Genomic DNA, 12,459 nt, shown 5'->3' on the forward strand with positions numbered 1-12,459 from the left:
TGGATATACGGTATATAACAGGAAAAAAAGTTAGTCTTGCTCCTATTATTTTTAATTAGCTTCAATAGCGAGTTCCACTTTACTTTCTAACACCAGTACAGATTTGGGGAGGGGAAGATTTACATTTGACGCTCTGGGATTGGCAACTCTATAGCTAATGCCTTAGAGCCCTAATGCATTTTGCATTAGCTCTAAATGTCGGGAAATCCTGGCGCCAAGAGGTTCAAACCAATAGTGACACATGTCTAAAACCCAGGATTCGCTGTCCAACTGCCAGTATCTATTTTATCAAACATCCAGTCTCTCTTGTAGAATGGGATAGATGAGTTTAACAGTTTTCACTGTTTCCAATTAAACTGACTTGCTATATTACAAAAATGCAGGCATTCTGATTAAGAGGGACTCCCTGACTCAGATTTTAAGAAAAACACCAATTTCAACTGTTTAAACGCTTCTCTAAATCTGGCTTAGTTTCTCAGATTTTTAACACATTCGTCCTACTACTAAATTTTGTCATTTTAGGAAGAAATGGAGAATTTTTCTTTGAACGATTAAAAAAAACCTTATGTCATGCATATTAGCAATTTATTCTTTACCTAACGGGAACTTGAGATCATCTACTTCACATGAATTCACTCGAACTGAAATGTTAAACAACAAAAACCGAAATGCCATATGAGCTGGCTGATCAGAGTATGCCACTTGGCACTGTCATACTCTCTTTCAGGTTTCAGCCCACATGCTGTTGTTACTTAAATCGTTAAAAACAATGGTAATGATAAACGTTCACCTTTTATTATTCTTTTTCCAGATAATTTGACAGTGCTTATTTATCAAAGACATTTGACAAAGAAGCAGGGAAAGAATTTGAGTCACCTGGACCATTTCCCTAATTTAAAGGAAAGAAAAAACTCCAAATGGATAACATTTCCTCTTTTTAAATGTATTTAGAGAATCATATTTTTCAATAGTTAAAATTCAATTAAGACATTTTTCTTTCACAGTTAACTCAAATTCTCCATGTTGTACATTAAGGCTGCTTATTCTCATCTTCACCGTGGAGATGAAGAATAGGAATTCAACAATTTCTATTTAATGAATGTGTATTTCTTGAAAATGTTTCTATTTTGCTTAAAATCAGTTAAAATAAATTTCCGAAATAATATTTTGAGTCAGTGTTATTTAATCTAACAAGATTTAAATTTACTTCTTGGATGTCAGAAACTAAAAGGTGGTCATTAATTTAAAAATTCACATCTGGGACATTATGCAGCAAAATTATCATTATGAAATGTGTGAATGCGTTATTTAACAATTTAAAATACTTAAATCTCTGCACAATTAAAAATGTGCCACATTAAGATCCATGGTTTCTTACTGTCAAAGAAGAGCATAGAAGTCTATTAAAAGGAGAATCCTAACCAACCAAAAATAATTGAATAAAAGCTATCATTTTTGATTATTCCAAGTAAGTCAATAAAACAGAATATAGACAAAAACAACTTTGCTATATTGTATACTCTGTATCTCTGCTGACACAATTTAGAATCCCTATTCATTTAGCTATTACCTACAAAAAACTGAGGAAATTCATTGTAAATTATTTCTTCTAAAAAAGTGATATAGTTATTAATAATGTGACTTAAGGACTGAAAAATTACAGAAGACAGTAGATGAAAGATTTAACTTTCTCAGCGGAAGTTCTTTTTAAAAGGCAAACAATTCTCAAATCAAAATGATTATAATAAATATCATTCTTTTGATTTGAAAAATAGTCTTATAAGTTTTATTAACTAATCCTTTAAATCAACATTACTGTGATGTCTTTTATGAAGTAAAAGAAGCTACTTAAATACTTTTACCTTTGAAAAGGAACTGAAGGTACAAAAGTAAAAGGATTTTCCTAAAGTCATTTAAAAAAACTTATTAACAGAACTGATGAATAAAATCCTAAAATCTTTGGACCAAGTAAATAACTTAGTCATATAATATATCTATCTTTCAAAACATCTGTATTGTTTTATAAAGTGACCATTTTTGAAATCCAAAAATGAATGATTTTGCTGAATTGAGCAAAAAAATTATTTTGGATATTCAATTTTAGGGAAAACTTTTAGTTTGTTAAAAGTCACTTAGCTATATAAAAAAATAAAAGTAAGACTTGCTTAATGTATGATTTGCAGCAGTCTGCTTTCTCTAGATTGGCAGTATCTGCAGGAGATACAAAAATAATGTTTTTGCTCATAGTGAAACATAAATGGCAGAATAATTAATTTCATAAATGCTATAAGCAAATTTCTTTGATATAAATATTAAGATCACATAACCAAATAATTTATTCCTTTTCCAATTATGTTTCAGAAAACATTTATACCATGAATTGTCACATGACACCATACAGTATTTACAATGATTAAACAAAGGCTCTATTTAAATAATTATAGCTAATATAGCCAGACATATCAGAAGTAATCAAAAGCCATATGCTTTGTAATATTTAATCATATTTAGCTTTTATTTCCTAAGGCAAGGTGTTTCTTACTATGAAAATCTAGTATGTGGATGAAACTATTTCTAAACTGCTATTAGTTACTTAAAGGCCACTAAAGAACACTGACTTACACATAAGGTTATCACATTTCATGTAATACTCCTACATTTTTCCACAATGCTTTTAAACTTTGGGTCATTGACCATCAGTGAGTGTGAAATCAACTTAGTGGGTTGCAATCTGCATTTAAAAAATGAAATAGAATACAATAAAACAATATATAGTTTTGCATTACAGGTAAGAGTATCACTTTAAGAAATTTTTGCTTTACATATATGGATATAGGTAGATACATGTATGTAAACAAATATGTATATGTGCGTTAGGTTGCAATATGAAAGGTATTTCTTTTAATGTGGATTGTCGTAAAAAAACCTTAAAAGTCACTATAGTATATTTTGTTTCCTCCATATTAGGCAGCATATTACACGGGAAAGAACATAAGCGTTGGTGACATACAGACCTGAGTTCAAATTTTTGCTCTATCGTCCTACTTGTGTGAATTGGTCACTGAAAGTTTAGAATCTTGATTTCTTCATCAGTAAAACAGATATAATAAAACTTGCTTTAAAATGTTGCTGTGCATGTTAAAATAAATAAGATGAGCATTTGTAAAATAGATAATATACAACAGATGATCAATAATAGCTGAAAGTATTATAATTTAGTATTGGATTAAAATAGCTTATTACAAGTAATCATTAAGAGTTATAGAATATTGGTCACAATTGTACTGTTCATTAAAAAATACATGAATACATCTTCCAAACAGAAAATAGCTTATGCTAATGAAAAACAGAGTTTCAGAAGAAGAAATTAAATCGGTAATTTAAAGGAACAAATAAATATGCTCAAGGGAAAATAAGACTATACCTATTTGCTGGACTAGCTTAATGTGAAATTTTCACAGTCAGCCTAAATTAAAATATTACATTTCTAGGAATGATATAAAGAGGAAAATATTGTTTACACTTTCTGGCAAGACTTTAAAAATCTATGACATCATTGGTAATGGGAACTTTATTACAATTGTAGAACAATGCTAGCCTGACAGATTTTTTTTTCCCTTAAATATTTTACTTGAATGTCATCTAGGGAAGAAAAGTCTTCAATTTAATCAAAGCATCAACTTTCAAAAACAGTGATGTCTGAATAATTGTTAAAATACATGTCTTGTGTTCTCATTCTATATTTTATTGGTTTTGGAAAGCACTCAGGAAACAATCTGTGTTCATTAATTTGGCAAAAGTTATTACCTGTTTCAATAGACAGTCTATATTTTCCAAAGTGATGAAGCATTTTTTTTTAGATATATGATTTTCATTTTGTTTTACATACAAAATGTGACTCCATAAGTTAATATTAATTCAAACATGTTTTTGAAAAGATCGAGGGTTTTCCCCCCTTAATGAAAAAGATAGGGAAATGGGGAGAGAATTTTAGTTTTTCAAAAGCAAAGGAAATACCATACATTAGATTTTTCTTGGAAGATGGTTTACCTGCCAGGAAATGAGTGCTGCCCAACTACATCTCCATTTTGAAGGTGATAATCACTGAAGAAATCTGGACTTATGGCTCCTTCAGAGGCAATTAATCCATCTAGAAAGAAAGAAAATGGTAATTAGTGAAACACATTTGAAAGAGATAAAAAGGAAACTATTGTATCGTGTAACACAATAAGAAAACCTGCATATTTAATCTAGAAAGAAAAATCTTAGCATGACATGTTCTCTCTGGAAGTATGAACAGAAGACCATATGTACTTAAGTGTTTTGTTCATAACAATTCAGCACAATTCAAAATTCATTGAGCATCTACTATGTCCCGAGTACCATACTAGTACAGAAATAAGTAAGAGTCTCTGCCTTCAAGGGTCTTGCATTCTTGTGGAGAAGATAGACACAGAAAATGATAAGAAAGTAAGGCAAAGGTAGGGAGGGACAGTAAGGATGGTCCAGGTTAAGGAAATAGCATGAATAAAGGCAAGAAGCCATTAAATAGCCTGGTGTTAGTAAAGGGCAATACTTTAGTATATTTCACATTTTATTCCCAGATAGCTTCATCTGTGTAGCATGATTAAGTGAATTTATAAACAATGTTTGACAGTTTAAATGGAAAACATTAAAACACACACAAACTTACATTAAAAATTGTTATATATTTTATACTCCCTATGTTCTTAAAAGTGTATACTGTATATAACTTAAATATTCCTTGATAGCTCAATCTTCATTATAATAGTAATTATTATACAGTCCTTAGGGTTATCAGATATATTTGACAAACTATGCTTAATGGCTCTACAATATGTTTTTTGAGTTCTTTTTCTTTGCTTGTGCTTCTTTTCCTAAATCTAAGTCTTCGCTATTACTTTTTGCTGAATTTACAGTGACACTACTTTCTCATTTGCTCCAATCTCAGAATCTAGGTGATCTATTTTTGACAGAATTATGAGTAAGTTAAGAACTAAAAGGATCTGTGGAAAACACATCTAAAGTGATGGCTTCAAGCCTGTTCAATGCATAAAGCAAATACTTTACTACATGGCTTCTATAATGGCTGTGTAGCTCTGAGGTCTTTCAAAGTTTCCTTTTCTGAAAGTATGCTGAGTTGTTGAATAGCCTCTAGATAAGTGTTAGTTAGGTCATACCTGCCATATTGTTTATAAATTTGGCATACAGCATAGGCAAATTATTCAGTCACCAAATAATTATTTTATACCTTGCACATGCACAATACTATGCTAGGTCCTCTGGGAAATATATAAAATTATAATACATAATCTCTGTTTTTAAGTATTTTAGCTTAAATGAAATATAAAACAAACACTTAAGATGCAAATAAATAGTATAATAAATGGTATACATCAGGAATGGGTATAAGTACTGAATAAGTGATAAAGGCAGTACAAGCTATAGAGGGATGACTATGTTCCACAGGGGTTAAAAAATCCTACTGATGGAGGGGAGGAAGCAGAAGTTTAACTGATTTCAGTCTGGAAAGATAAGTAGGATTCAAATGACAAAATCTGTTTGAGGAGTAAGCATATTAAACATTGAGTGAATGGTAAAACTAAGTAACAGAGCTGAAAAATGAATCAATGAGATAATTTGTATTTCCATAAGACTCTCATACTACTCATTTGTTATGTATCATATATTAATGGCTTGTATTATTATTTAATTGTTGAATTGTTAATGGATGCCCTTGGCATTTGTCTTATTACTTTACTAACTTTAAAATATAGTTTGAGTTTCCACCCAAAATGTCGGGAATATTTAATCCAGTTTTTACAACCACTAGAAGTTAAAAAGTCTATAAATTAAAAGACCAGCTAAACACTGAAAAGTTATAAAAAAATGAAATCATGTGAAATACCAAGGCACCACAGATTGAAAGTAAAGTAACTAAAAAAAAAATCAATTTTATATGGAGCTAAGATTTTGTGAAAATGGCTAAAACTAACAAGGTTAAGATCACAAAATCAACAAGTTTCTCTGTTAAATGAAAATCAAATAATTGAGGATCAGGATTTAAGAAATCTGCCAATTTCAGAGGAACAAAACTAAGTAAAATGCCAAAATAAACCATGTATCACACATTGAAAACAAATGCACAGGTATTTAGCATGCCGGTAGAAAAAAAGAATTTAACACTCAAATTCTTCAGATATAAATACAACCAAATGAAAAGATACTTGAATTATGTTAAAAAAAAGTTTATATTTATGAAATATGACCTAGTAAAGAGTGTCAGATGAGGAAGAAATTAAATAATAACCTGATCAAATTCTCCACAACTTATTCTTGGTTCAGAGCTCCCATTGTCTTCAAAGGGAACAGCGAGTAGCAAAAGGATAAACAGAATACAGGGAACTACAAACAGGCAGATCATCAAACAAAATCAAACCTAAAATTCTTGAGTTTAAAGATGCAGCCAGATCTCTTCTGAATTTTCTTGCAGAAAAAAAAAAAAGATTCAGCCAGAAATTTTTAAACCCTGAATACAAGTAGTTTAATAATACAATAAGCCAGATCCCAGATCTTACGTGAATAAAAAAGAGTAAATTTATACTTCTGAAGTTCATTTTTAATTATCCTACAGCACTGCAGTTGATTCAGTAAACTGCAGCTTCTACAGTGCCCTTTATGGCTTGACAAAAAGGTTAGGCAACTCTAACGTATAAGCAATCTTTCTTCACTAGAATGAGGCATAAAATTTTCATTAAAGCCTCATCTCAAGTACCTCAACTTCTTTGGAAATAACTTCGTTTCTCAGCATTGCGTATCTAAAATTAATTCTTTTCAGGAAATACTAAAAAAGAATCATATCTCCTTGATTACAAACTCCAGATAAATCTACAAGCATCCTTCTTAAGCTCCTACTCTAACCTTGTTGCTGCAAAGATAGCAACAAATAACCAAAGAATTTCATGTAACATTTAAATGGCCAGAAAACAAACAGAAAAACAGAGATGATATACACCAAAGCACTCTGTAAAGTATTACACACATTTAGGTTACTAAATTACATGAAACCTTTAGACCATAGTTATAAAGCACACCATTCTGAGATGCTCCAACTAATGATGACGAAGACAATTATTAACAAAATGGAGTATATACTACAACAGTGAGAAAGATCAAAGCACATTTATTGTCAACATAGGTAATTTACCAACCTTCTGATTTCTGAAAGCCAATTAAAAAACTGGCTTATAAACATTGTGAATAAAAGTAAAAACAAACACTCAATATCTTCTTATTTATTGTTACCGAAACAAACTTTATTTTCATTTCCTTTTTTTTTTTTTAAGAGACAGGCTCCTGTTATGTTGCTCAGGGTGGAGTACAGCAGCTATTCATTCATAGGTGCAATCCCACTACTGACCTACTCTTGTTTCCAACGTGGGCCAGTTCACCCCTCCTTAGGCAACCTAGTGGTCCCCCCTGCTCCTGGAAGGCCACCATATTGATGCTGGACTTCGTGTGGACACCTGACAGGCATAGCACACTACAGGCCAGAACTCCTGCACTCAATCGAGTCTTCCTTCTGCCTCAGTCTCCCGAGTCGCTGGGACTAAAGGCACATGCTACCACATTGGGCTTTATTTTTATTTCTTAAAGTCAAATGAAATATAATACTGAGATCTTTGTTGAACTAGCAAAAAGTAAAACTGTGACTGTGCAGGAGAAAATAGATGCCAATAATGCAGAAAATGAGAAAAATAACTAACATGACAAATCCTAATTTATTGGGCTATACTTGATAAGACACATCACAGAAACATACAGGTAAATAAAAACCATGGTTTTTATAATGATTCTGAGACAGAAACAAACCACCTTAAGCTTCATATTCCAGGAATATATTCATATACTAAGATTCACCATAATTAATGAAGAACAATGAAAAATGAAAAAATATCATTTAGAAATGTGTAGTAGCAATACAGCTTTCAATACAGCTTCATTTTTATGATAGCAAAGGAAATTAATCAGTGATTACAATCATAATAATTTTAGACTCTAAAAATACTGTAACCAAAGGAGATGCTAGTTTCCTATTTCATGACAACACTAAGATTTTTTTTTTTTAAAAAGCAAAGGATAAACAGATACATTTTACTGATATTTAATAGTTTGAAAAGATAGAGTGTGATACTAATGACTAGGAAGTAGCAAATGTCATTTTATTTTAAAGTAAAAGATAAGACTGAGGGAATTAAGGCCATTTAGTTTAACCCCTGGCTGAAAAACTACTAAAGCTGCTTTTATTGTAAGCAGCCTAAACTTTCATGGAGACCTAGAGGCTTAATAAGTTGGCTCAAGCATTCAAACAAATCTGCAATACTACAAATTTATTTGATGTTTCCAAAGATAGAATTGCATATAATAAATGAACAGAGGCTGACACTTCTAGATTTACATGAGATATATCAAGAAATGCTACTGAGATTCATTTAGTCCATGGACTATTCATGGAAAATGAACTAGGTAAAAAATTCTTAAACTAAAAAAATATAGACAGCTTGCTATAAGAACTATATCTTTAAACTCAATTTCCACTGTCAAATGTCTATCATATCATCAGGCTATGGGTATTTAAAAAAAAACTACAAAGATACTTAACGATAATATTACACCCCTCAAATACTTTTATTTTTCCATCAGCTGCTGCTGTTTCTAAATTATAGTATATAAATATACATAGTTCAACTTTCTCACAAAAGCATAAGTTATACATTTTAATTATAAAGTATCTCACAAAAATATTTAGTATTTTCATGTAAGAGGTTAATTTAAATGAATTAATTTTGGAAATGTGGTCTAACTTTTTAGAGCTCTGTTCTGAAATTTTAATTGTATTAAAACAACAAAATTGAACACTGAGGTGGTTAATAGTTTTATTCAGTTTTGGAAACTGGTAATTGATTCACGCTGAAAGGTAGCTATCAACCTTCAAAGCAAGAAATTTGATTTCAGGAATATCATATATATTTTACATCATCTTGGTTCATGAATACTGAATATGTAAGGAACAGCTGCTTGCCATTACTGAACTAAGAAATTCTGGTTGGTTGAAATTAATGATCCTCTCCATCTGGTTTGAAACACAAAGCAGCATTTCATAACTACTGTAAAGTTGAGTTAGGAAGAAATCTATTCAATTTTCAAAGTAAAGCATATGTTTTCTAAGATCAAGTATTTATATCAAATACAAAAGTAATACATAGTACTTATGGAAAATCTGCACAATACACAATTAAGAAAACACATGAATGAATGTGTGAATGGTATTATTAATGTGGGCATAGTGATTAGATGTGATGTTAATTTATGGAATCAATCAGTGATCACAAACAAATTGCTTTGATGAGGCAATACATGCTTTTAGAAAACTTATATTGAAAACATTTATTAAATACATAGTAAAAATACACAGTAGAAAAAAAAGGTGAGTCATTAATTCAGATATAATTACTTTAATGCTTTTTATTTCCAGCTTGTGACAGATCTTAATCAGAATTTCTTTCTTTCCTTTCCTCAACTAAACGACTTCAATGAAGTGATATTAATATTGGCAACAGTAGAAAACATAAAAGCCAAGATATGCAAAAATTTACCAATCTTTGTGACAAACTCATCCCTGGAAAAAGGCGGCATTGCAGAATCTACAAGGTTATAATATATGTAAGATTTATGTAAATATTAAATTTTACCTTAAAAATGGTAGCAGAGTTTCTTTTTTTTTTTTTAAAGAGATAGGGTCTCTCTATGTTGCCCAGGCTAGATTTGAATTCCTAGGCTCAAGTGGTCCTCCCACCTCAGCCTCCTGACTTGTTGGGACTCTAGGCGTGTACTATCATGCCTGGCTCTGAAAACGCTAGCAGAGTTTAGAAGGAAAATGCTATTGCTATAAAGTATCTAAATCTTCCCAACAGTCCCCAAATAGTTTAGTGGTTTGAAACTAAAGCAAAATCATGGCAAAATTAAACTGTTAAGATTAAATAGATTGGAAAACAAAACATATATTGATAAATTGCATATTTAATAAATGCAGAATAAAGAAAATGATTACATTTTTTAACAGAGGTCAGAAATCTTGAAGTTGTTAGTTTAAGTTAACACATTCTGGCAAGTAACAAGCTTCTTCTAAGAGCAATTAATTTTCCTGGCTACAGCCATTTTTTATAGAGATTACATCAAAGACTAACATGGAAAAAATTAATGGTGAGTTAACAGGTTTGCCTGTTGAGTATAAATGTTACATCTTAAATAATTAGCAGAAGACCATTTATATACTACAAGAAGCACTTACAAAGCTTGGGAATGTGCAAGATTGGCAGACCAAAATCCCTTTATTTTTGCTTTGGCTATCGCCTTACCTGAGTTGTAGAAAAGGTCAGGTCTTTCGAGAATATCTCCTTCATGGATGTAGGGCTCAATTCGATCATCCCCATACAAGTACTGCTCGCTCTCATCCATCTGACGACTCTCTACCATTTCTAGCCACTGAGAGTTATGCCAGCGAAACTTTTCACTCTGAATTTTCTTAGCCCATTCTTCATCATATTCCTATTGAAACAAATAGTCAACTATTATATAAGCTTACTCCCTTGGCACTCAGATAGCCATACTTTTATTTCATGAGAGGAGAATTTTGAGGGCCTTTCTTTGGGTTAGAGGGAACATTAAAAATACCCATTCAGAATTATTTTATATGATAGCCAACAAAAAGCAATTAAATACATAAAGAAGTTTCTGTTTGGATTATTAATCATTAATGGCAATGGCAAACACTGAATAAGTTTAAATTTCACAAATTCTTATTTAAATATTATCTATTTCCAGAATTTAGGTGAGCAATCAGACTTCAACTTCCAAAATGTTCTTGTGGCTCTAGTTACCACTGACCCTTGAACAACCTGAGTTTGAACTGCGAGGGTGTGCTTACGTGTGGATGTTCTCCTGCTTCTGCCACCTCTGAGACAGCAAGACCAACCCCTCCTCTACTTCCTTCTCCTCAGCTGACAATGAGGATTGAAGACTTTTATGATAAGCTACTTCCACTTAGTGAATAATAAATATATTTTCTCTTCCTTATGACTATCTTAATAACATTTTCTTTTCTATAGCTTTTCTATACAGTATATAATACATACAACATACAAAACGTGCATTAATCGACTGTTTGGGTTATCAGTAAGGCTTCCGGTTAACAGTAGACTATTAGTTAAGTTTTTGGGGAGTCAAAAGTTATACACAGCCAGAGGTGGTAGCTCATACCTACAATGCCAGTACTTCAGAAGTCTGAGGTGGGAGGATCACTTTTGAGGCTGGGAGTTCGAGACCAGATTGGGCTGGGCAAACACAGCAGAGAACCTGTCTCTACCAAAAAAAAAAAATAGCCAGACATAGGTGGTATGTGCCTGTAGTCCCAGGGACTTGGGAGGCTGAGGTGGGAGGATCACTTGAGCCCTAGAGGTCAAGGTTACAGTGAGCTATAATCAGGCCACTGCACAACAGCCTGCACTCTAGCCTGGCTGACACAGCAAGACCCTGTCTCTAAAAAAACAAAAAAAAAATTATACACAGATTTTCAACAGAATGTGTGTGTGGGGGAAGTCAGTGCCCCAAAAAGGGTCAACTGTATTTGTGGTAGTAATGACAGGTGGTTAGCATTAAAATGATACCCTTTGCTATATTTCTTAGTTTAGTTTAGATGACACCAGGGGAAAAAAAGCACTGTTAAATATTGAAGTATTTAACTGCTGAAATGGTTTACTACAGGAAAGAAATAGCAGAATTGAATTGAATTTTGTTCCAACCACAAAATAACAATGTTACCTTATTTAGTTGTAATTATTTTTTACAATATCTATCTCTTGCTTTGACCAGGAACTACTGAAGAGCAAGAACGTGGTGGCTTAATCACTGACAGGTGTATCCGTAACACTTGTCACAGAGAAAGTTCTTGGTGAATGGTTTTGAAGTACAAACAGGCAAATTACTATAAGCTACGGCAGAACTGATCAATCTACCTACCTGTCCCATAGGTTATGGCTACTTCTGACTAGTGTATTCACTTAACAATGGACAGTAGAAATGCTAGCATAGATGGGAAAAAGAAAGGTTGAAGATATTTCTTGTTATTCTAACCTTAGGGTTCTTGAGTTTAAATATCCCTGTCATATATTTAAGCACATTTGTTTATAGCTGTCTAAAAGGAGTTACAGGGATGCAGGGCAATAGCACTGTCAAGATGTTCATAAAAACTAAGAGGTGGAACAAATATACATTTTAGTTAAATGATGAGCAATTTTCAACCTAACCTAGGACTCAAGTCAAAAATTGCCTTCACAGAATAAATTTCTTGGATGTAAAAATAAATATGAAATTTTATAA

At 31.9% G+C, this 12,459-nt stretch overlaps 1 protein-coding gene across 1 annotated transcript in view; it reads right to left on the reverse strand.

The window, feature by feature from the left end:
- Nucleotides 1-12,459, reverse strand: part of KIFAP3 (kinesin-associated protein 3) — a 209,250-nt gene that overhangs the window by 27,374 nt on the left and 169,417 nt on the right. Inside the window, exons 14-15 of the mRNA XM_012657714.1 lie at nt 10,440-10,629; nt 4,051-4,150 (exon numbers count right to left, since the gene is read on the reverse strand). Coding sequence (XP_012513168.1) covers nt 4,051-4,150; nt 10,440-10,629 — 290 coding nt within the window. The remainder of the gene's footprint in view (nt 1-4,050; nt 4,151-10,439; nt 10,630-12,459) is intronic.

The sequence above is a fragment of the Propithecus coquereli genome, unplaced genomic scaffold (assembly GCF_000956105.1).
Source record: "Propithecus coquereli isolate 6110/MARCELLA unplaced genomic scaffold, Pcoq_1.0 Scaffold56, whole genome shotgun sequence".
In the NCBI taxonomy this organism is placed as follows: Eukaryota; Metazoa; Chordata; class Mammalia; order Primates; family Indriidae; genus Propithecus; species Propithecus coquereli.